Below are 25,747 nucleotides of genomic sequence, written 5' to 3'. Positions count from 1 at the left end.
CACCTGGGAGGCAGTTGAGTGTCTCACCTGGTCATGCCTCCTTGACATCATGGCATTTTCTTGTTTATGTTCCTGTTGCATGGGAGTCTTGGCTGTTTTGCTACCCACCATATCCTGGGCATCTAACAGATGCCCTAGACTAGGGGAGGTGCTCAGTAAATGTACGCTGAATGAACAAAGGGGTGCAACCTAACGGCAAGTAGGAGCTCCAGCCTTGGACTCTTGGACAGCCTGCCCCTTTGAGGTGGAAGGCCTGCACCCCGCCCTCCCCTTGTTCAAACACTGCCCAAATGCCAAGGTCCCCCCCCCCCCCCGCCATGAAGCAGCCCCACCTGCCTCCTCGGTCCCCACCCAGCCCCCACGGCCCCCCCCGGCCCTCAGGCCCTCCATGAGCACCCCAGGCCCCCTGCCTCCCTGCTGGTCCTCGAAGGTCCCACCAACTCTCCGACTCAGAGCTGCTGCCCCCGCTCAGAACGCCCTCCCTGGCATGGCCGTGGCCGGCTCCGTCCATTCTGGTCTCTCTGGTGCCACCTCATCAGGAGGTGACATCACACCCTGTCCCCTTACCCTGATCCCCCCAGCATGTTAGAGCTGTTTGCCCATGCCTGTCTTCTGCATGTTCACTGCTGGATCTTCAGTGCCCAGAATCGTACCCCGCACACAGCAAAAGGGCTTGGCAAACGTCCGCTGAGCAAAGAATCAGGTGCAAATGGGAAAACACAGTAATGACGGTGACTGCTGTGAGGTGGTGTTATAAAAAGTAAGACGGCAAACTCCAGACAACAAAGACACATAAGACAGTGGTAGGAGGGGGTGTGGTGGGTACATTCCAGGGACCTTCGGAGAAGAGAGGAAGTGTTGATTAATTTTAGACTAAGTTGGATATGCATATTAAAACATTACGAGCAACTGCTAAACAAATCAAAAAAGAATGGAGAATTTCCAAACCAGCAGAGGGGAAAAAAAGAAGCTTCAATCAATCCAAACAATAAGCAGAGGAGGGAGACAGAAAGCACAAAATGAATGACAGAAATGTTTTATGTACTAGAAAAGACTAAATAAATATTCATTATTTTTTCTATTCACATTATTCAAATCAAAAATCTTTACCAAGGTCCCCCTACACAGAACATAGAACACAGAACATAGGTCTGATCCTCAATAGACTCACAGCTGAAATGGACATCAGACATTGCTACAGGGGATGGACCAATCAGAGGGACTGACACATGTCCTCCACAAAACAATCACAGACATTTGCAAATGCATCTACCTTTTTTCACCTTGGCCCCCAGGAAGCTCAGGGTCCAGGAGAGCCCATGTGAGCCCAGGTGTTGATAGTCTAAGCCCTCCCTCTGAATTGCTCTGATTTCTTTTTCTTAATACTAGCTCTTAATTTATCACCAACACTCTACCATTTTACCATTCTAACTGTTTTTTATAAACCATCCCAAATCCTTTCACACAAGATGAGATATAAATAAGCAAGCAAAAACCCAAATGAACAACAAAACACAAAAAATAAAACTAAGGAAAAACTTTCAGAGAGCCCATACCTTTCAAAGAAATGCATCTGTACCTTATTTAAACATTAAAAAAAATTAATATAAGGCAAAGATTTTTAGGATGACAGTCTTAAAAAAAAAACCCACAAAACATGTTTGAAATACACACACACACACACACATACACACACACCCCGCAGTGGGTCTCATTTCATTTCCAAAGCCATTCTGTTGTAAATAGATAATTAGCACTTAAGCACACCTTTCAAGGGGTTTATACATTAACATGAAAATACTGTAATTACGGCTGGCCAAAATCGCTTGACTACCACTTAGAATTCTAGATTTTTCATCTTTATTAGAAGTTAATTTTCTCTCTTTTAGGCCCTGAAACACAGCGTGGCTTTGTGAGAAATTTTTTTTGGTGAAGAATAGAGAAAGTTAATTTTTTGTATCAATACCAAACCTCTGCTCTCCTTGCCCTCCAATTTTTTATCTGAGCATCGGTCTCCCTCTTTCTGGGCACCACTTGTTTATCAGTCACACTGGCCGCTGCGCCTACACACAACCAAAATCCCTTGACACCAACCCACTCCCAAGCAGAGACAGCCAGAGATGATGTGAGGGCCAGAATCAAAAAAAATTTTTTTTTCTTTTAAATATTCAATCTCTAGTCTTTGCAGGAGTAGCAACCTCCTGTGTCTGGAGAACGTCTGGATCAGGCCTTTTTATCCAAACGAACAAGCAAATGAGCCAGAATCCACTTTAAGTCTAGTCTGCACATCCACGGATGACTACTACGAGCTCTCTAAAAACTGGAGTCGTGTGTAAGTGTGCACGTGGTTGCTCAGTCGTGTCTGACCCTTGTAACCCCAAGGACTGTAGCCCACCAGGCTCCTCAGTTCATGGGACTTGCCAGGCAAGAATACTGGAGTGGGTTGCCATTTCCTTCTCCAGGGGGATCTTCTCGACCCAGGGATCAAACTCCAGTCTCCCGCATTGCAGGTGGATTCGTTAACCATCTGAACCGCCAGGGATGCCCACTTGGTGACAAAGGCCAGCCCACCTTGTGCCAGGCCTGCTGGGTTCCATGGACGCCTGTTAACCATCCCCCCGGCCCTTCAGCCCGTCTCTCCCAGCAGCCTCTCCTGTTGAGCCCATCTCCACGCTGTAGCCGAACCCCCGTCCCACTCTCTGTCCCTAGGGCCACCTCCAGGTCCACTCCCAGGTCCCCCTGCCTCTCCTGGGGCCCCAGCGTCCTCCTCCACCTGCTGTGACCATGCACCACCCGGCAGCCAAAGGAGTTGCCAAAACACCGAGTCACACCATTCAGTTCAGTTCAGTCACTCAGTCGTGTCTGACTCTTTGCAACCCCATGGACTGCAGCACGCCAGGCCTCCCTGTCCATCATCAACTCCCAGAGCTTACTCAAACTCATGTCCATTGAGTCAGTGATGACATCCAACCATCTCATCCTCTGTCGTTTTCTTCTCCTCCTGCCTTCAATCTCTCCCAGCATCAGGGTCTTTTCAAATGAGTCAGCTCTTCCCATCAGGTGGCCAAAGTATTGGAGTTTCAGTTTCAGCATCAGTCCTTCCAATGAATATTCAGGACTGATTTCCTTTAGGATGGACTGGTTGGATCTCCTTGCAGTCCAAGGGACTCTAAGCCCCACTGGCCTCTTTAACACTCAGGATAAAAATTCACATCTTCGCCCTCCTCATCAGCAGACCTGGGCCTTTCTCCCTGGCCTCTACCATCTCTGGGCTCAGCCCTGCAGACCTTGGGCTGCAAACCAGGCAATTCAGGGCTAGGTCCTTCTCTGCTCATGGGTCTTCTTTTAGGTCATCCTAAACCAACTCCAGGAGTTGGTGATGGACAGGGAGGCCTGGCGTACTGCAGTCCATGGGGTCGCAAAGAGTTGGATACGACTGAACTGAACTGAACTGAAACCATCTATATCAAAAAAAAAAAAAAACCTCCCACCTTGATCACTATCACCTCCCCCTGATCGTCTGATTCATTGATCCAATCACTTAAGTGACCTTGCCTGTTTATTGCATCGTCAGACCCTACATGGGTCCCGGGGCCCTCTGGAAGTAGCTGCATTGGTCATCACTAGATCTTCAAGACAAGACAGTGAACACAGTGCCCCCCACCCCGGCCAAGACCTGGGATGACTGGGACGCGTGTGGCCCGCTCCCTTGTTCTCCTGTGAGAGAGACGGACACTCAGCTCACCCACAGCAGGGCTCAGAGGCCAGGAGGAGTGTGGTCCAAGAGAAGAGCCGAACTGGAGCCCAGGGAGGGGCCTTAGTCGACACATGGTCCAAACATCACATTTTGTGGACGTGGACGTGAGCACTCAGCAGGAAAAGCGAGGTCAAAGGCAGTGTCAGAGAGGGGCTCCCAGCCCTACTGGAGGGGCTGCGAGCCCTGACCTCGGTCCACCCGAGGCCTGTCCGACCGGACATGCCGGCCCGCTGAGCCCTGGGACCGTGGCCCAGTCCCGAAAAGTCCACCACACCCCCACCACCCTGGCCACGTGGCACAGGACAGCTGGATGGCTCCGTCCAAGAAACCCAGAAGGCTTTCAGCCCGACTCGTGGGGTGTGCACACACCGGCCGAGGCCACCCAGGTCCTGTCTCTTGGGCCTGATGCTCTGATGTCCACTGTGGGGATGGTCCACAGCCAGGGGTGGGTACTGGGCACAAAGAGACAGATGTGAACATGCAGGTCCGAGGCTCTGGGAAGAAGGGAGCCTTTGCACCCCTTTGCGGGGAGGTGAGAAGGATGGACATGAAAAACAAAAAATAATTTTCACAGGAATAAGACAAAAGCAGCGACTTGCATAAGCTGCTGGGGGCAGAGCTGCGGGGAGTGGGGAGCGTTAACTTGGCCCTGGCCTTGGCCTCATCCTGGACCAGCGGAGGGGGAGTGTTGGGGGTGGGGGAGAAGAGAAGGGCTGAAGGTGGGCAGTGGGTAGGGAGGTTGTCAACTTCCAGCCACATCTGAAATCGTTGTTCCCGCACAGACAAGTTCTGCACCCAGAAGCCATCTCCCGCTCCTGCATGGGGACCCCGAGGCCCCCCACTCCTTGCCAAAGCCCCTCGGGTCCATCCGCAGCTCCTGTCAGGGGCTCCTGAGTCTGATGGCACAGAGGCAGAAAGACGGTGTGGAGCCCTTTCTTTCCCAACCACCCCCGGCCCCTGCCCGCGGCAAATGAGGCAAACACCGAAGAAACCCACCTCGGAACGGTTTCTCTGCTTCCCTTTCTCTCCCTTCCTCCCTCACAGATTTTAATTAAGGGTTTACTTGCAAAAGACCTAGCTTTATTTAACTAGATCCTTGGACCCCTTTTATATTGTCTTATACATCGTTTTATGCTAGGGCGCCAGTAAGAAGTTAATTATAACTTCTAAGCACTCCATTTCCAGGCCCTCATCTTCCTCCCCTCCCGATGCTGCCAAGGGCAGAACCACTTGGGTGCTCTCAGCCCTTTCAGCAGATGCCCGCCAGCACCCCTCAGGGCCAGGGGGCACTCTGAGGCCCTGCACTTGACCCAGCACAGTCTCGACCCTCAAAGGGCCCACAGGGCCTGCAGGAGGATGGGGAGGCTGGCAGGACTGCCCACCTGGGAGCCCAAAGCAGCTCAGCGGGTGGCAGAAGTGAGTGACGAGGAGGATGTGGGCAGGACAGACAACAGCAGGGCCCAAATAACAACAGGAGGCCCTGATAGCTTCAGAGGGAAGGAGCTGGGGTTGACAGGGTCTCAGTGGAGGCCTGTGCCTTACTACATACCCTCTGGGTGTGGGTCTACAGTTTGGGAGTTCAGCTTGAGACAGAACGAGACTAAAATCCTTGTGGACAGCCAGGAGGAGGTATCTTCTGAGACAACTGAATAATATACCAGCTGGCTCTCAAAGACAGATCTGGTTAGGGCAGAGTGGGAGGTGTCTGTGAGTCTGGGTGGGAGCAAGCTCGGGGCAGCAGAGCGAGGAGGCCTCATTATCATCTGGAAAGAAAGCGGTTGAGAAGCTTTTTGGTCCTGAGAGGAGCCACCATCAGCGAGAAGGAGAACCAGGAACGAAAGGAGGAGATGGAGAAGGGGGTGCCAGACAGAGGCCGGAGCTGTCCCAAGGCGGAGAGCAAGGTGGAGAGGAGGGGTGAGCGGTCACTCCTCTGGGCAGCCACTCCCAGGCCAGTGCCAGGGTCTGAGGCTGGGGGTTCCAGGGGAGGGGAGGGGCTGTGGAGGCTGCAGGCTTCTCCTGGCAGGGAGTGGGGAGGCCAACCTGGCACCTGCCAGTCACAGAGAGCAGGCCTTCCAGCATCTCACGAGTCCCCGCTTGGGCACTGACGGTTCTCAAGGCGTGGCTGTCACCCCAAGCCGGAAGCAGAAACGGCCTGGTGTTCTTGCCTTGGGCAGACCTGATCTGTATCCAGGCCTCCGGGTCATCCTGGGCATGGGTGTTCCTGGGAGCTCAGCCTCTGCTCAGCACCCCTGGTTTCCAGAGGGGAGCCCACACACCTCCCTTGAATACCTGGCCCTCCCTCCCAGGCCAGATCCCCAGCACCCGCTGGCCTCAGCTCCCAGCTTCATTCTGGAGAGCCCCCGCTTGGCCTCTGCCCCTTCGAAGACCCTCCCCGAGTCACATGTTGTGACAGCCACGGCTCACTCTCTGGTGTCGTGGCCCTGCCCTCCTGGAAGCCCCCCTTACGGCAGCTCCCTGCCCCCCATGGCAACCAGCCTGCCAGGATGCAGGGATCAGCTCACAGCACACCCACCCGAGTCCATGCCTCTGTCCAGGGCTTCCCCGGCCTGAGCCCCGGTCAGCACTGGGGGTGAGGCTCGTCCTGCCCTCCGGGGCGGACGGTCTAGGTGGGGCAGACGGGAGGCGTGAAGACACAGGGGCTTCCCTCCGAGGGCCCCCACCAAGGCCTGAACAGGAGCCCTGGGGCACGAGGGTCAGGGTCCGATGCCGCCCAGCAGGGCGGGAGGGGGCCGTGGGGTGCGGAGGGTCACGAGAGCTCCATTCGAGCCGGGGTGGGTCGGACTCTGCGGGTGGACGAGAAACAGCCAGAGGACGAGAATGAACTGAGGTCCAGGGTGGGGAACTGGAGTCAACCAGTGTGGCCAGAAGAAAACGGCTCAGCCGACATTGAGGCTGGTTGATTGGCAGGTGTGTCTATGGGGTCTCGGATCAGGGAGAGGCAGGCTTTTTATGACAACAGCCACCACTCCTCGAAGGCTTCTCCCTGAGTCCGCAGTGTACTAAGCTCAAGACTTGTCACTCCTCCCCAACCCTATGGGGTAGGTAAATAAGTCTTCCCATTTTACAAATGAGGCACAGAGAGGTTGAGTGACTAAGTGAAGGTCACACAGCAAATAGGAAGCTGAAGGAGGGGTGAAGACAGGCCTGCTTGACTGCCCGATGGGAGCTCTTAACCTCCCTGCTGTCCCACCTCGCTGCACAGACAGGAATTACTGAGCCGATCGGTCTGCGGGCTCCAGGCTGCCCATCCGTCATCACGCCGTTACTGCAGATGAGCAAGGAGTTTCCAGCACATTCTCTTCCATTTTCAGCCAATTGTGCTCTTCTTTTCATTCTTTACAGCTGGAAAGCCTGTCCTTAGCAATTTTTTAGCTGCTTACTGGGACATTTACAAATCCATCTGGCGGTTCTATTTCATGAATGTATTGGGGATATTAATGGCCATGGGATAAGGGACCTGTCAGGGGGCCCTGTCACCCCCAACCTAGTGCCCCCTAAAGAACACAGACCCAGACAGAAGCCTGCAAGTGGCCAAAACGTGGACACCCTCACAGCCAGGCTGAGAGCAACCCACCCGACCACAGATTAGAGACGCGTGAGGGTAGCCACACGTCTCCCCGGTTAGGCACCTAATCTTCTCTTACAAAGAGGGTCTTCATTAATTTCTTCAATCTCCTCCTGTCTGACTTGAGGTGGCCCCTACAATATGATTGTAGGTGTTCTTCATGAGATCAATGAACAGGGAAGAAGCTGGTTATGAATTTCAGATCAGCAGCTTTCTCACTCAGGAAGAGGAAGGGGTGGGCCCGTGGGTCTGAGAGGCGGGCAGGGCCCTGGTGGCTGGGGAAGGGACTCCAGATGACCTCCTGAATAGCTGGATGATGCCAGGACTGACCTGAGCCCAGCACCGTCCCCATCCCTATCCTGGGATACTCCACGCACCAGATACCAGAGATGCCAATGTTTCTTTAAAAGCAATGATATTTTACTGTTGTCTTCAGTTAAAGCTACGAGAGCAATACATGCTCCCTACAGAAAATCAGAGGGATAAAAGAAATAGAGAACCACAAAGCCCAGTGCACTTAGAACCAGCCCCAAACTCCTGCCGCAGGCCCACGGGGCGTAGCCCAGGGAAACCCTCCCCGCTGCCTGCCCTTGGGGTCTCTGCAGCCTCTGTGCCCCTGCCTAGAATGTTCCCCCTGCATGGCTCTCTGTCACCTTCATGCATCACCCAAGGCCAGCTCTTCAGGGAGGCCTCCCGTGGCTGCTGAAGCTCTCCATCACCATCACCATCACCCCTGGGCTCCGCAGACCTCATCACGAGAATGGTTCTCTTACTGCTTCCAGTGGGTCCACCCGTCTGTGGTATCCCCATCATCAGACACAGCGGCCTGTCCTCACTCCTACCATCACGCACTGCACACTCACCCCATGTTCTCAGAGAAATGCACTGAACAGAGGGATGAATAACCCCTGCAGTCCTTCCTCTGTGTGTGTGTGTGTGTGTGTGTGTGTGTGTGTGTAAGCCCCTGCAGTGTTTCCTGCATGTGTGTGTGTGTGTGTGTGTGTGTGTGTGTGTGTGTAAGAAATGCCTATATAGATGAGACTGTAGGTCAACATACTTTGACCCTCAAACCATCTACCGCTTCTCCTTGCAATTCAACATGCAGGCTCGGGTCAAATCCCCCAGCCCCCCACGGGACCAACCCATGACCCCTACCTCTACCCCAAGGGGAGCCCTGATCTGGCCAATGCCACCTCCTGGGGGCAGTAATACCATCTGCACAGCCTTTTACAGATTATAACTCTTGAGCATTTCCTCCAGCCCAATAGAGCCGTAAAACAACCCACCTCCGAAGAGGCAGACAGGGTAAGGGAAGCCTGACCTCTTCCCCATTTACAATGAAGTCAGGGAGGCTCAGAGAAGTCGCATGACTGCTGCAGTCACCTAGGAGGAAGCTGACCCTGGACGTCTGGCCCCAAAAGACACAGTCCACATCCTTCCTACAAAACAGAAATTTCACCATAAAAACAAGAGAGGTGATATAGAGGAGAGGATGAAAGCTCGCCTCCAGAGTCCACATGCCTAGGTTTGAATCCCAGATCTTCCACTTGCTGACTGTGTGACCTCGGGCAAATTACTTCACTCCTCTGGACCTCGGTTTCTCCTCTGTTAAATGGGGATGGCAACAGCTCCTGCCTCATCCCCTGATCAAGAGAATCAAATGATTTTAACATATACATTAAGGGCACCCAGCACATGTCAACAGTTGACAAACACGAGCTCTTTATAAAACCACACCTGAGTCTGTCTCTCCACCATGATCACCAACCACATCCCCGGGCACCTGAACCGCCAGCCCACAGAGGTGAGTCCCTCTGGGCAGCCGGCACATTCCCAAGAAGCCAGCTGCAGTTGGACGGCTCTAAACCTTCCCTATTGATGCTCACATGCAAATCCCCCCTCCCCCCGCCCGTTCAGTCACTCTTCAGTCTCAAGCCCCGCCCAGCCCACTTGAGTGACAAGCACTGACATCTGCAAACACTTCAAGGCTGCCAAGGGGAGAGGCCCCTTTTGTAACAGGAAGACCCCTCTGCAAGTTCACCCTTGCCACCCGGCATAATCCAGGGGAATAAATCAATCCAATGCCAAGTGCAAATTACCAAGAAAGCCTCCCCCCATGTTCCCACGGCACCTAGTTCTGACTTCTACTAAGAGGCAGGTAAAGAGATTTTTCTAAAATGGCCATCTCACCAGGCGGGCCTCCCGGGCCCCTGGCTTCCACTCGGCTTCAGAGTCTCTGGGAGGCCCCACACCCCTTTTTAGGCTCACTGCCCTCACGTTGCCCCAGGCCCCCTCCCTCCAACCCAGACACATACCACCTCTCACGTGTCCCCCGAAGGCTCTGGCCTCAGTTACCCCTTTCCCCGCACAAACTCCCAGATTCTCAGGCCAAACCCAGCCCAGCGTCAGCTTGTCCCTGAAACCTCCCGTCCAGGGGGAGGCCACCACCCCCGGCCACCACCCCCTGACCCCCACGGTACATGCACCTGCTGGCTTCATTACTCACTCAGTGTGGAGAGGAACACGTCTAGGCTGGGGGTACATCAGAAACAGTCCCCACTTTTCGGAACCTCAGGGCGGGGGCGGGGGCCAACATCGCCTTTGGTCAGATAAGGATCCAAACAGCGCCACGCCAAACAGCTGCTCCTCAAGTTCAACCAGGCAGTGGCGGTAAAGAGCCTACCAGACGGGCCTGGCACGGACCATGTGCCCAGCCACCAGAGACTCCTGTTCTCTGCCGGGGACACGGGCGCTCGGTTCAGCCTCATGTCTCTTTGAGACCCTAGAGCAGGGGGCTAAGAAAGCAGCCTCGGGACTGCCCTGGGGGTCCAGCGGTTAAGAATCTGCCTCGCCATGCAGGGGACACAGGTTAGATTCCTGGTCGGGGAAACAAGGATCCCACGTGCCATGGGGCAATGGAGCCCGAACACCGCAACTACGATCCCACCTGCTGTAACTGAAGAGGAGTGAGGCCTCCCAGGAACCAAGACCTGACGTAGCCCAAATCCAATAAATAAATATTCAAGAGAAAGCCGTCTCCGTGAGGGTCCCCTTCCTAGCACCTGGAGGCAGCGCAGGGCAAGGGGAGATGCGCTGGGGCAGACTTGCCTCCTGCAGGAGCGCCCCCCCACCGCATCCCAGCCTTCGCAGGGCTCAGCCCAAACAGGGGCCTCGATTAGAATTTCCCATTTGAAAGATCAATATTGAAAGCTCCAAGCCTGCCAAGAGGAGGGGAAGGCCTTGCTTGTAAATATTTGTCTCGACTGGCAAAGCCGGGCCTCTCTCGCTGCAGCTACCCGCCTCGCTCCTGGCCCTCTGCTCGTGGAGCTCCCAGCCAACTGCACAGCGGGACGCCCCTGGGGAGGCGCGGGGGACCGTCTGGCGGCCACGAGGGGCTGTGAGGGGAGGTGGGCTGGCCCCGGCCCCACGCCTCTGAGACAGCAGGCCTGCCCACCAGGGCCGTCCAGCAGTCCCCACTGGGGCCGTGGTGGAGAGAGTGGCCATGAGGTTTCTCTGGATTCCGAGCAAGCAGCTTTTCCCAGGGGGGCACCCCAGATTTACATCTTTCTTATTTTCGAAGAAAGCAAAATCAGAGACAAAACCCTGGGGGTGCTGCTTGTGAATCACAGCCCACCGTCTCCCACGGCATGGGACGGATGGGACGGCATGCACTCTGCTGCCTACACCAACAGCTGCCCAGGACAGCGCCCACACTGGGGCCCTGGGCTCCTGCTGGGGCCGTGGAAGCCTTGGGGGTCCCCTCATTGGGCCAGCAGTCAAGGGTGGTGGGTGTCTGAGCCGGTCCGACCAGCTGAGCGCCTGCCTGGGCATCACTGTTCCCAGAGAGTCATTCATTTGTTCACCCACTCAGTCATTGACTCACCAATTCATTCATTCATTCATCAGTTATTTATTGGGTACTTACCTGGACCAAGGTACTGGTCCAAGGGGCTGGACACGCAACCGGACAAAAACAAACCTGGGTTTGCCTTTGGAAGGGAGTCTCCCAGGCCAAAAAAATATCCCACAAACAATAGAAAGTCACAGCAGAGACACGTGCTGGGGCGGGAGACCTCTCAGGTGTGATGAGATAGTCAGAGGGGTGAGGCCTGGTCCCGGAGGTCAGGGGGCTTCCCGGGGGAGGTGGACAGGTGATAAAGGCCAGGGAGGGGCCAGGCAGAGCAGGGAGGAAAGGCAGGGGGCAGGAGGCAGCCCCAAGTCTGGCCGCTCCCAGGCACCACCCCTTCTGGCACCTACCCAGCCACTCGTTGAATTTCTTCACCTCACTAGGGAGCCCCAGCTCGGTGAAGTCCCCGGCATGGATCAGCACGTCGCCGTAGGGCATCTGGATGGGGTCCGTCCTCGAGTGGGTGTCAGACACGCAGACAAAGCGGGTGTAGCCGGGCGGCTTGGGGGCGTCATGAGGCACCGGGTCCACCCTGGGGAGAGAGGGGACTGTGGGATCCAGGGGCCATGGTGCTGGGAGCCTACAGCACACGTCCCATCAACTCAGATCACATGCAGGTCAGATCACCTGTGGTCCAGATCGCATCCACCCGCATCCGAACCCTGACCCTCCGCTCACCAATCAGGCATAAGATTTCCCCCGAGCCTCAGTTTCCCCTCCATAACACGGGAACCCCCGGGGGGTTTGTGTGAGGGTTAGATAAAGGAGGTGATGAGGGGAAGAGCTGACAGATACAGCCCGGCACGTGGACCTCCGTGCACCTGTGTGATGACCACCACTGACCTGCTATTTGACAAGCAGCACAGAAGATGCTTTTTCTACTCACCCCTCTCTTGTGAAATTTTAACACCACAGATACACTGTATATCTGTTCATTTACTATGTGTGTATCTGCACTTTATAATGAGTAAGATTTTTTTCACCACCCAAAATCCAGGTTTCGCCCCCCTGGAGGGTTGCTGTCGGCCCCATGGAGGATGCATGGACTGAGGTCCTCGTCCAGTTGGAAGAACCGACTCTGCGGGGGGGCCGTGCAGAGAGAGCATCCAGGCAGAGCCAAGTGTGCAGGGCGGGATTTCATGGGAACTTGTAAGATAAAGGCACGAAAGCAGACAGCAATTTTCCAAACCTATGAGCTGGTCTGAACATGTTGAGAACGAGGGCTTTCCAGGGTCCTGCAGGAAAACAGCTCTGGATTTAGAAGACCCAGATCTGCTGATCATCACTAACATATAATAGGAAAATGCCTGGCCTTGGTTTTCTCGTCTGTATAGTGGAGCTCTGTCCCTCACTAGGCAACGACACTCAGAAAATTACAAAGCTGTAGCTGTGTAACTATAAGTTCGCGGCCCCCAGGAGGCCCTGGAAGCCCTCTTGTCTTGCACGTGAGGATACTGAGCAGGTGACCTGGGAATAAACGTGGACCGTGGGAAACGACCCCAGCTCCCTACTCCCAGCTCAGTGCTCTCCCCGAGAACCCCAGCTCTTGCCTCCTCAGCTGACTGGTTCTGCCAGGCTCAAAACGCTGAAAAACAACGCAATGACATTTCAACGAGCTGCTCTCTCCAAATGAGTATGCCGCTCGAGTTGTGTTTAAATCTAATTATGCGGCAAACCAAAAGCGGTACCATATCAGTTACATAAATACTTTTAAAGACATCTTTCTAATTATCCTTTTTTTTTCCTTCAGACAATATACTTCGAAGAAATTTAATTAACACCTTACGAGAGACGTGGGTTCAGCATACTAATGTGCAGGGAGCACGAGCAAGCTCCATCCACCCAGCGGCAGCCGCAGCCCCGTGCCAACCTCTCCCCATCACCGGGCCTCCGGGGGAGAGACTCCCAGGGCCCTTTTCAGGGGATGGTTAAGTCAAGCAAGGACCCCCAGTGGGTCAGAGTTAGGTCCGATCAGGTAAAAGGAAGAATTTCTGAGTCTGATGATGTCCAACAGGAGGGTTCTCGGAGTCCTTTCTCTTCCCTCTCCCATTCTTTCATTCCTTCCGTCCCTCATTCATTCAACAAAACATATCCCGAACGCCTACTGGGTACCAGTTTTGAGCTCAGAGCTGGAGAACTGAATGAACCAGGCCGGGTCCCAGACTGATGGTGGAGACAAGACGCGGCCAGGTAGTAACAATAAAGCCACAAGGTCCGATGGAGCAGCAGAGGGTCTTGGGGGCCAGAGAAGGCCCCAGTCTGGCCTGGGGCCCCCTGAACTTGCCAGGAGGAGGTGACGCCTCAATTGGTCTAGAAACAGAAATCTCCCTCCCAGGAATTCCCGCCACTCCTCTGTCCTCTGGGTCGCTCCCCACCCCGCCCCCCCTACCATATGACAAAGAAGTCTTGCAGGTAAGAGGCCTGGGAATCCACCTGTCCGCCCCTAACACAGCTGATATTGGAGCAAGGCAGTCAGTCACTACTGAGCTATTGACCTGGCACAGTAATTAACATGCGTGAGTCAATCAAATTCATCTATTCATTCATTGGCCTCACATACATCGAGGTTGTAAAGATGCCACAAGGAGGCTAAGACCAAGTCAAAGACACAAAGCAGGGGAACACAGGAAGTGATATGCCATCCCCAGAGCCACCTCGGGCCCCGGCGATCTCTCGTCCTGGGTGTCCCTCCACGGAGGAGCCCTGAGCCAGCTGACGCTCCTGCCGTCTACCAGCCAGGAGCACACGAATTCCACGGGCGCCAGTCCAGCTGGGCCTGCTACTGGAGCCCGGGCTCTTTAATTAACTCTGCTCCTGTTTCTCTTTGCCCTGAGGCTTCTGAGCTCCGTGAGGATGCAAACCTAATAATCCCCAGAGGAAAAAACAAAACAAAAACAACAACAACAAAAAAAACAGACTTTTATTTCCCTGCACTGTCCTCCAGCTATTTGGATTGTAACAAATGCTCAACCTTGAAATAATAACAACAGTAATGATATTGATGATTCCCATGGGCTGAGAGCTCATTGTGTGCAAAGCACTGTACACACATCTGCTCGCTTCACCCTCACAGGGACCATATGAGCAGGGCACTATGCCTGAGCCCATTTTATAGATGAGGAAACTGAGGATCAAAAAAGGCTGGCTAGGGACTTCCCTGGCGGTCCAGTGGTTAAGACTACACCTCCCCATGCAGGGAGTGTGGGTTTGATCACTGGTCAGGGAGTTAAGATCCCACAGGCCTTGTGGCCAAGAAAGGAAAACATAAAACAGAAGCAGTAGTCTAACAAATTCAATAAAGCCTTTAAAAATGGTCCACATCAAAAACAAATTTAAAAAAGATAAAAAAAGAAAAGGTTGACTTGCCCAGGATCTCAGCTACAGGAGCTGGTGGAGCTGGGATTTGAAGCCAGTTTTTGGTTCCAGAACTTACACCGAACTGGATTATTTCCAGGCCGTACTTCACTTCATCCAGTCAATCTATAGACAAATGCTTTATGAGTGCCTACTAAATACCAACACCTGCGAGGTACAGGACAGGACACCCATCCAGACCACCTTGGGCAGCGCCTAGAAACCCCACCTGTGTTTTGAAGGGAGGGAAAGAACAAGAATGAGGATACTGAGAGTCAGAGCGTATGAAGGATGAGAGGGCGTGACAACATCAGTGGAACCCGCAATCCAGCTGTGCCTGAAGCTGGTCCCAAACCTGAACGTGAGCCAGGAAACTCTCCTTTACCCTTAAGACAGTTTGCAATCTGGCTAACCCTTGAGTTGCAGCGGCTCTGTGGGGCAAGTAACTGAGGCCTGGAAAGGTTAGTCCCACACCCAGGACCCGTGCTCCTAAGTTAAAGAGCAGAATTTGAACCTGGGTCTTCAGAACAGGAATTGGGGCATTTAACCCCATAAAACAGAGGAAAATGGTTATTTCCCAGCCATGTTCTTTGGGAGACCAGACAGAAAGTATGGAAATAAATGTTCCAGGTTTGGGAGGGGCCAAACTTGACTCCCCCAAAGCGTCTACCTGCTGAGATGGCCCCAAGCAAGGCTGTGGCTCTTTCTCTCTCTCTCTCTCTCTGAGACCTGAAACCTGTCATCACGTCCCCCCGGCCTCACCCAGGACCTTCCCACAGGAACCCTGGCAGCAGGGATGATGCAGAATAGGGAACACAGCCTCTAGCACCCAGATCCAGGGTGGCGTCTGGGCTCAGCAACCTCCTCACTGTGCCCGGGGCCCTTCCAGCCTCCCATCCGGTTCTGTAAGGTGGGGACCACCCACTCTCTTGGAGATGTTGTGAGGACTGGAAACCTGATGGATGCCCCTGCAGCCTGTTTCCGATGTCCTGGCCCCCTTCTCGGGCTCTCTCCCCTGAGCCATTGACACCCTTGAAGGGCAACTACTGATGCCAAAAACTCACACAGGCATGGGAAGCAGAGGCCGTCCCCCACCCCGTTATCTCTATTTCTGGGGAAACAGGGTACCCTGAAGGTCAGCGGGCTGGATGGCAGAGGACTTGTCTTCAGTGAAGTCCCAAAACCAGGTCCAGTCATGGGACTGGGCATCAGCCACGGGCTTTCAGAATGAGAGAGACCTCTAGTCTCCTCTCTCATCCTACCAGTGGGGAAACAGAGGCCCAGGGGAAGGCAAGGGTTGGTTGGCGCTGAGCTGCACGACTGCCTGAGACTCCTTCCCACCAAGCACTGGCTCTAAGGCAAACCTGCACCCGGGGTCCCCATGCCTCCCTTCCTCCCCACCTCCTGACTTTGCCTTTGCTGGTCATCCAAGCCCAGGGGTTATGCTGCCACCAACAGGAAGCCCTCCTTGATCCCCTCACTCTTCCTGGGGCGTATGCCTTGACTGATCCTCGCTCCCTTTTCTTTCCCTCCTCCTGTCCGCTGTGCTAGGCTCAGGAGATAGCCCGTGTTGGTGGAGGGGAGAGACGCTTAGAAAACTCTCCCAAAAGGGCATGTATCAGCACAGGCTGAAGCAGTGCCATGAAGGGGAGGCTCTGGGTGCCTAGATCTGGGGGAGGGAGGGTGGCCAGAGAGATTTGGCGAGGGATCGGGGAAGGCCCTCCGAGGAAATGAGATCCGAAGGATGAGTCCATGTTAGCAGGACACAGACTAGGGGAGGCAGCATGTGCAAAGCCTGGAGGCAGGAGGGAGAATGGAAGGTCCCAGAAAACAGAACTGCACCCGGAGCCCTTGGGGAGAGGTTCAGGATGGCACGTGAGAACAGACAGAGCCCAAGTGAGGGCCTCCCGTCTGCCGTCCCACCCCCAACCCCCACCTCTCCTGGGCTCAAGGCTGACCCTCACTGTCTCCTGGAGACCTCACAGCGCCTGGACAGGCTAGGGGCCACCGGGTCCCTTCTGAAGCCTCCATCTCACCTAGTGAGGGCATCGGCACTCCAGCCTTGCCCAGTGAGGAGGCCGGGAACCAGGGGACGCTCCTGGCCTGGCACAGAGTGATGTCCCCCACCCTGCCACATTCTTCAAGGACCCCCGCACAGCCTGACCCCCGTGCTTGGAGGATCTTTAAATGATGACATTAGGGTGAGATGGTTGGATGGCATCACCGACTCAATGGCCATGAGTCTGAGTAAACTCCGGGAGCTGGTGATGGACAGGGAGGCCTGGCGTGCTGCAGTCCATGGGGTCGCAAAGCATCGGACACAACTGAGCGACTGAACTGAATGGAACTGAGTCTCCACCAGTAGGACTCCTTTTAAAGACTTTAAAGAGGGACTTCCCTGGTGGTCTAGTGGCTAAGATTCCGTGCTCCCATGTAGGGAGCCTGGGTTCGGTCAGGGAACTAGACCCCACGTGCCCTAGTGAAGACCCAGCACAGTCAAACAAATAAATAAATATTATAAATAAACAAAGGCCAAAGAGGAGTTGCCAGGCCTGGCTCCAGTCTCCTATAAGGCGGACCCCGTGGTGACCTGGCCCTCCCGCACCGCTCTTGCCTTCTCACTGAGCACCAGGCCAGCGGCCCACCTGCCCAGCCCAGGACACACGGGCCGGAACCTGGAGGGGCTCTCCCCAGGGGCAGCGCTGCTCGGCCCCCAGAGTGGGGGGGTGGTCTTTGGTCTCAGGCCTCAAAACCCTGAGCCCCAGATCCAGACATTCATTCCTCAGGCAAAGGCAGCCTGGTTACCACCTGGGTCTCTGGGGGCAACCGCATAAATCACAGGGCTCCATCGGAGGCCACGTTTGGGCTGCCACTGTTGTTATTAAATATAAATTGTGGATTTATTAAATAAGGCCCCTCGCTCCCTCACCCCGAGACAAAGCCCAGGGTGGCGATAAATCACGTGTCGGGAAGTGGCATCTCCCTCGGTGGAGACTCGCCATGGAAACCCACACGCTTCCTCTGCGCGCAGGGTGTGAGTCGGAAGAAGGGGGGGTGGGAGGCAGTGGCCACCCACCCAGTCCTGCAGCGGCCCGGCTTCACCCGGCTGCGTGCAAAGCTGCATTTCCAAGCCGGGGTGACCCAAGCAGGCAATCAGAGAGCACTGGTCCAGTCCAGAGCCGGGGCTCGCTGTATGCTCTCCTCGGGGGCCTGGCCCAAATCCCTAACCACCCCCAAGCCCCCTTGCTTGAGCCTCAGGCGGGGACCGCATAGAGCAGGCCAGGAGGGATGGAGCAGGGCAGGCCAGTGTGAACCTGCTCTGCCCACAACAGCTAAGTGACCACAAAAAGCCATTAAGCTTTTTCTCCGCGGCACTTAGTGCTGCCAGAGCCCTACGCTACTGCACTTAATGACTTTGACGGCATAGCCCGTGGGAGCGTCAGCTCAGCGCAGGCGAGGCTCTGTCCGTGGTCACTGCTGAGTCCTGAGCACCTAGCCCGGCAGGCACGGACCCCTACCGCCCGGCCCCTCTCTATGTGGACCCGCAGACTTAATCATCAGCATTTCAGGAGCAGCATTATGTAGATGGGGAAACAGAGGCACCAAGAGACACATCACAATCAAGTGGCAAAGCCAGGATTCAAATCCAGGCGGTCTGGCCTGGAGCCCACGGCGGTAGTTTAGTCACTCAGTCGTGTCTGACTCTTGCGACCCATGGACTGTAAGCCAGCCAGGCTCCTCTGTCCACAGGATGCTCCAGGCCAGAAAACTGGAGTGGGTGTCCATTTCCTTCTCCAGGGGATCTTTCCAACCCAGGGATGGAACCGGGGTCTCTTGTATTGCAGGCAGATTCTTTACCATCTGAGCCACCAAGGAAGCCCCCAGAGCCCATGTTCCTAACTAACCAGCGTGCTTGGCAACTGCTCACAGATACCCCGGGTGGGTGAGTGAATGAAGAAATGAACCAATAACCCAGAGTTGTTAGATGGGGGGGCGTGACCCCCTCAGCTGGCTGCTCACTGCCCTTCCTCTGACAGCCTGGCCCGCGGGGGCCCGCGTGCTTCCCGCCTGGGTTGGAAGTTCCTGGACATCCCCGCTACCTTTGGCTCAGACCCTGCGGCATCTTCCCAACTTGCTGCCCCTGATCCTGCTTCTCTGGGTCTCAACCTACAAGGCGTCTTCTCCAGAGGGTCCTCCCTCAGCCCCTTGGCTCCCCCGACTCTCCTGACTTCTATTGACCTAGCTCTGTTCTGCAACTGGGGCTACCGGGGGTTCCCTACACGACAGCTCTGCCCGCCTCTACTTGGCTTTATCTTCTGTGCCCAGGGACCCCTCTGAATGGGTGTGCACACAGGCACACACACGCGTACACACACACTCCCACCTGCTCTGCCTGAGGGCCTGGTGTTCTCACCCTTTCCCAGGAGCATCTGGGGACCTCAGGCACTGTGACTTGCAGCCCAGGAGGACCAACTCCATCAAGAGAAGAGAAAACCCGGCCCTGGGAAGGCCTCCCCTTGCAGCAGCCACGCCAGGCCTCGAGGTCCCAGAGACACCAAGGAAAAGCATGCCTGAGACCCAAGGCCTCCCGTCCTGCCCAGATCTTCCAGTCTGGTTCCAAACTGAACATTGCAGGGAGTTTCCCAAAGAGAAATGTTGTTGTTGTCCTTCAATTGTTCAGTCATGTTCAACTCTTTGCGACCCCACGGACTGCAGCATGCTAGGCTTCCCTGTCCTTTATCTCCCACGGACTGCAGCATGCTAGGCTTCCCTGTCCTTTATCTCCAGGAGTTTGCTCAAACTCATCATGTCCACTGAGCCGATGATGCCATCCAACCATCTCATCCTATTGACAAGGCCAGTCCTGCAGCCCCCACAGAAACAAGCATTTTCCAGAGCAAGCACTGCAGCAAAGAGGGAGCTCCTAGCGCTGGAGCCCACCCCCAGGTCAGGTGCCCCCTGCCCTCCAGAGCCCTTGCTCCCATGAATAATCTCTGCACCCACCCTTTACAACAGAAGACCCGTCCAGAAACATGAGGCAGCGATCCAGTCACAGCACCTCTGGGCCTGGGAGTGGAACGCCCCCTGGCTCCTTCTCGGCTTGGGTCACATCCCGGATCTTCCTGTCTCCCTAAACGGGCAGCGGCTAGCACCTCATGGGACCACTGCTCCCCACAGCTAGTGCCCATGGCCCAAGAGGAAGCCGGGCCCTGCATCCTTGGAGGGGAAACCTGACCCAGCCCACTGGTCTGGGGACCTGCCCCGGGCCCTACAGCCCAGGGACGTCCCATCACAGCTCTCATCCCTGTGCTGTCACTGGGGACTCGCGGGGCTCCCCACTTGTCAGGGGCTTGTCAGAGACCCAGACAGACCCAAACAGGGGCACCCCGAAGGGGCCGACAGGAGTTTCAACAATGGAGCAGGCAAACACCTAAACTCTCAGAGGAAGGCATGTAAGCACTCCTGTCCACAGACATCACCGGGAAAGGATGCTAAGTGTGGCGAATGCCCCGGATTGGAGGCGGATGTCAGTTCTGGCATCTGCCAGTGATGTTGGGCTCGCGGGGGGTCACCTGTCTGGCCGGATTGATGGGTGGGCCAGCAGAGACAAAGGAGGAGGAGATCGGGTGACCCAAGGAGATGCCCAGGGCTGGGCCTGGAATTTATCCACCTCTACCCCATGTCACAGGCTCCTCTCCAGACCACCAGAGAAGACCTAGGGAGCAGAAAGTTGCTACTCGTGTGTGGGTCCTGAGTCTGCGCTCTCACTGTGCCCTACTGCTGGGGCGCCTCTGATATTTTTTCCATCAACCTCAAAGGGCAGGTGGCAGAATTCCCCGGTCCTCTGGGGGAAACCAAGGGGGTCTGGGCAGAAGGAAAGGAGAACAGTCAGGCCACGACCAGGGTCTTGCCCTACCCTGGTCCTGCACCAAGTCTCGTCTCGCCCCCTCTCTGCACCTCAGTCTCCCCATCTGTGCAACGAGGAACAGGAATGAGACCAGGAGTCAGTAACCCAAACACCAAGGGGGCAGCAGCTGGAATTCAGCACCCCCTCCTCCGCCCCAAAAGCTGCCACGAGGACATACGGGCCTGGGGTTGCCACGACTTTGGGTTTCGTAGAGCAAAGCCAGAAGTCTGGATTTTTACGTGCCATCACCTCGTTTTTCAATGTTTGTAAAACATCCTCCCGGCCAAAGGAAACAAGACTCCGGGCCAGAATCGGCCCACAAGGCCAGCACACTGCAACTTCTCTCCCGTCCCTCCTGTCCCGAGCCTCGCGATCCATCGCCGTCAACGCGCAGGAGATGGTGGGGTACCGCGAGTCCAGGAGCCCGCCCCCGGGCGGCCCTCCCGCTCTCGCCCCCTCCCCGCCTTCCCGGGGTGGCGGGGGGTGTGGATTCCATCGGGGGCGCCCACTTACATCTGCACGTGCGGCGGCTGGAAGCGGCCCTGGTTGATGTTGTAGAAGGTGAAGGCCTGGGTGGGGTTGGAGCTGTACTCGTCCACCTCGATGATAAGCCGGCTGTGCTGATGCCTCCGGGCGGCCATCACGTGGGACTGTGAGAAGGCCATGCCCAGGCCGCAGGGCAGGAGGGCCAGGGCCTCTGCCTTCAGGACGCCGGGGTCCCACCTAGCGCGCCACATGGGCCTCCGCGGGCGCCGCGGGCATCTCCCGCCGCCCGGCCCCGAGCCAGACCTGGGAACAGACTGAGGAGACGGAGCAGAACCAAGCGACAGTTAATCTGTTTGGGATTTGCTTTATTTAATGTCAGATGAAGATTTAGAAAGAGGGAGAGGGCGGGGGAGAGGAAAAAAAAACCACAGTCGTACAGCTCAAAAACTCATTACAAATCTTTCCAACTCAGCAGTTTGATGAATATACTTTGGTAAAAAGAAAAGGAAAGGGAGGGAGGGGACCAAAAAGAAAAAAAAAAAAAACCCACAACACCATGGACGGATGCATTGCATGGTCCAACATGTTTAAATACTGAAGACTTTTTTCTGCCTTCGACAACCACCCCCCCACCCCCGGCCCTCCCAGATCCCACAGGGTGACCGTGAGATGCGGAAGACAATGGCTGGTATTCTGGAAACAGGTAAGGTAAGTTTTACTTTTCAGGATTGGGGAATAAGAAGGAATCACCTCCAACCCCACCCCCTCCTCACAGACCTCCCCCCACCCAGGCATACACACACTCCCACACAGCCCCACGTGGACACCCCTACAAGCCCAAGCAGGTGAAGACAGCGCGGGCGCAAATTCCTTCATCAACAACCATTTTGCCTAAAGATCTTTTAGCAGAGCCTGGAGAAGGGATTTTCCCAGAAAGATTGCCGTACACCAACTTAACTCAGGGGGTGGCCGTCGGGGTGTGGGGTAGGGAAAGGTAAGACCTACTTAAAAAAAAAAAACTTCTCGAAAGCTTTGTAAGGATCTCAGGAATTCCACTGTGCACAGCCAAACCTTGAAACCACTCATAATCACAGCTCACAAATGCTATATAATTTTTTTTTAATTTCTTTCATTGGAAAGTGCAGTTTGCATTTGTAGTTACTAGATGAAACTGTCCGTTTTCGATTCCAGCTCGGCTTTGTGGAATCCTGGATAAGGTTCCATTCTACCCTGATACACAGACTTGCCACGACAGCCGCGGCTTCTTCACTAAAATCATCTTTTTTTCTTTCTTGCTCTTTTCTGTAATTTTTTTAAAACTATGTAAATAGGAAACGCTTCAAAGATTTGTTTTGTTTCAGGTTTTGGTCATTAAGACCCTCCGACCATTGCCTTTGTGCCACATTTCACCAAAGAGAAAATAACATCATTTAAACTATTCTTGGACAGTCAGATACCAGTCACGTTAAATGAAGAAAAATCCTCTTTGCACATGGAAGAAGAATCGACACAGTCAGAAAACAAACTAGATTAGGAAAATGACAAAAATTAAAGACTGGAGAACGTTTTGATTAGGTGCAAAGGAGAAATGGATTATTAATTTTTTTAACTCTCAACAAGCATGCCCATACACAGCGCAATAAACAGCAATATCCTTCTCTTCTCCCCTCACTCCCCCTCCCCGCCTCCCAAATACATCCTGATTCAGAATGCACACTCCTCTTATCCACTTGGGAAGATCGGGAAAAAAAATCAGCCTCTTCTCTCCAGAAGACGACTTGCTCCTGTTCTGTCCTGTTCGTTGTTTCTAAGCAAATCAGCCCTCCTACCGCACACTGTGTGGCCGGCCTCCTGGCTGGGTGAGCCTGGGCATCCAGGCCTCTGGCCTGTTACCATCCTGTTAACCCTGGGAGAGGCCTCAGGGCAGCAAACGCCGAGGTCCAGGCTCCATCAGCCCAGATCTGAATAAGAATTTGAGTCCCCACCTCGTGCTGAGCTGCTGTGTTGACCTTGAAGTGTTAAGTCACTCAGTCAAGTCCGACTCTTTGCGACCCCATGGACTATAGCCTGCCAGGCTCTTCTGTCCATAAAGTTCTCCAGGCAAGAATGCTGGAGTGGGAAGCCATTCCCTTCTCCAAGGGATCGAACCCTGGTCTCCTGCATTGCAGGCAGATTCTTTATCATCTGAGCCACCAGGGTGTGATCTCAAGCCAACTTCCTAATCTAAGTCTCAGCTTCCTCTTCTGGAAAGTGGATTTGATGACAGTAACATCGCCTCCCAGGGCAGCTATATGAGTTAAATGAACAGGAATTCTGAGCGCAGGTGCCAAGTTTCCAGCTAATATTCTCAGGTACTATTACAATCGCAGGGGCTTCCCTGGTGGTTCAGTTGGTAAAGAATCTGCCTGCAACGCAGGAGACTGCCTGCAGTGCAGGAGACCCGAGTTTGATCCCTGGGTCGGGAGGATCCCCTGGAGGAGGAAATGGCAACCCACTCCAGTATTCTGCCTGGGAAATCCCATGGACAGAGGAGCCTGGCGGGCTACAGCCCACGAGGTCGCAAGAGTTGGACAGGACTCAGTGACTAAACCACCAACCACATCACACATCACACTATTCGGCTCAACTGGAGACCTATGTGCAGAAGGTCCGCTGTGGGCAGGTGCTGCCCAGGCACTGGGGTACCTGTGGTCCTAGGGCATTCAATGAGAGGAAAGCAGACAGCACAAGCAGCCTTGAAGAACCTCGATTTTCTCAAATGCAAGCTGACCACATCGAGGCCCTGCTTGGAATCCTCTCCCTGGATTTCCACGGCTCCAACAACAAGGACCCAAGGCCCGTGGGCCCTAAACACACTCCAGCTATACAGGTCTGCACCCAGCGGCCTCTAGTGCCCAGATGCCTCCAGCTAAGGAGTGCTGTGTTCAGAGCACGCAGTTCAAATCCTCTCAGGGGACCTTCTCTAAGCTCACCACCTACCTATGACATAGATACTCTGAATTCTCCCATTTTGTGGATGAGAATGGTGAGTCACAGAGAAGTGAAGTCTCTTGCCAAGCCCAGCATGGAGAGAGAGGGAGTGATGCTGAGATCTGGATGCAGGCAGCCTGGACCACCTTTGTCCTCCTCGGCAGTTGGCTAACCTTGCCCTTCACCCCTCCACAAGGCCGGTATTTCCCCAGAGAAGCCTTGGTCAGGGGTCTTTGTCCCAGGGTCCCATGAAGAGCCTGTGTGTGCCCCAGGGGCTGAGCCTGGGTCTCACTCAATTGCTCACCCCCCAGTACCTCCGACACAGCCCCCACAGCTCTGTGACCCTGAGCAAGGGGCTTCACCTGCCGGAGGCTCTGTTTCCTTGTCCATGAAATGGAAGACAGAAAGAGTAGCCAGCATCAGACAGTCATGAGGATTAAACGAGGTGACACATGTAAACGGCTTATCACAGAGCCCGGTGCCTAGTAAACGCTCAAAAACGTTGTTAGTGTTGTTTTTATCATCACCATCCTCATCACCCCAGGGCTCATCACAGATGCTTCATAAATATTGAATTGGTGGATGTGCGGATGGAGGGATGGAGGGAAGGATGGAGAAATGGAGGGAAGGATGAAGGGATGCAGGAATGAAGGCAGAGATGAAGGGAGGGGTGCAGGGACCAGGCCCTCCACCCGTCCCCTCGCCCCCAGGGAGCGGGTGGGCGCCTGCATGCCCTGCGGCCAGCCGCGGTGGGGGAGGCCACTCAGCACCAGGGGACTCAGCCAGGAAAGGCAGGCGGCACAGCGTCCCGGGAGGCACTCCGCAGTGAAATGCTGCATTTCACATAAAGGGGGTTTGCAATGGGCCCTGCTCAGAGAAATCAGGGAAACTGGGAACGCAGAGCTTTCTTTTAATACCCATTTAATATTTATGGAGCTGCAGCAGCATCAGCCACCGTGCGGAGAACACAGCCGATCCACGGGGCGGGAGCATGATTCCCCAGCAAATGGCTGTGAGCTTGGGAAGCATTCACACCTGGTCCACAAAACAGCACCGCACGCAGGCAACGCACGCGGAGGGTGCTGGGACAGAGACCACCCGGGCTTCTGTCCTGGCTCTCTGGCCAGCGGAGTGACCTTGAGCAAGTCACACACCCAGGCCGGGCCACAGAGGCCTCCTCTGGGCCAGGGGGCAGGAAGGAAGCAGGACCACAAAGAAGAGGGTGGAATAGACTGATTAATGCCTTTGTGCGCATGCATGGTCAGTCGCTTCAATCGTGTCTGACTCTTTGCGACCCCATGGACGGTAGCCCACCAGCTCTCCATGGGATTCTCCAGGCAAGAAAACTGGAGTGGGCTGCCATGTCTTCCTCCAGGGGATCTTCCTGACTCAGGGATGGAACTGGCATCTCCTGTGTCTCCTGCATCCCAGCAGAGTTCTTTACTGCTAAGCCATTAGTGAAGCCACTCAGTCGTGTCCAACTTTTTTCGACCCCATGGACTGTACCCTACCAGGCTCCTCCGTCCATGGGATTTTCCAGGCAAGAATACTGGAGTGGGTTGCCATTTCCTTCTCCAGGAGATCTTCCCAACCTGGGGATTGAACCCAGATCTCCCACAATGTAGGCAGACACTTTACCATCTGAACCACCAGGAAAGACGCTGAGCTGCTGGGGAAGCCCTGTTAATGCCTTTCCTTATTCAACAAACGTTTGCCTTGGCCCTACACAGCGTCACCAGTCCAGATGCCACAAAGAGCAGTAAAAGAATCAACAGGTCA

The 25,747-nt window shown here is 54.8% G+C and overlaps 1 protein-coding gene across 6 annotated transcripts in view; it reads right to left on the bottom strand.

Annotated features, from left to right (window-relative positions):
- Positions 1-25,747, bottom strand: part of MPPED1 (metallophosphoesterase domain containing 1) — a 78,774-nt gene that overhangs the window by 43,474 nt on the left and 9,553 nt on the right. For all 6 annotated transcript variants that reach the window (XM_070453470.1, XM_070453469.1, XM_070453471.1 and 3 more), the window contains exons 2-3: positions 21,026-21,312; positions 11,601-11,782 (exon numbers count right to left, since the gene is read on the bottom strand). In XM_070453470.1, coding sequence (XP_070309571.1) covers positions 11,601-11,782; positions 21,026-21,249 — 406 coding nt within the window. In that variant the 5' untranslated portion in view covers positions 21,250-21,312. The remainder of the gene's footprint in view (positions 1-11,600; positions 11,783-21,025; positions 21,313-25,747) is intronic.

This window comes from Odocoileus virginianus, chromosome 23 (genome assembly GCF_023699985.2).
Source record: "Odocoileus virginianus isolate 20LAN1187 ecotype Illinois chromosome 23, Ovbor_1.2, whole genome shotgun sequence".
NCBI classification, from domain to species: domain Eukaryota; kingdom Metazoa; phylum Chordata; class Mammalia; order Artiodactyla; family Cervidae; genus Odocoileus; species Odocoileus virginianus.
Note: the sequence above shows the minus strand (reverse complement) of the source record. Positions and strands in the feature narration are given on the sequence as shown.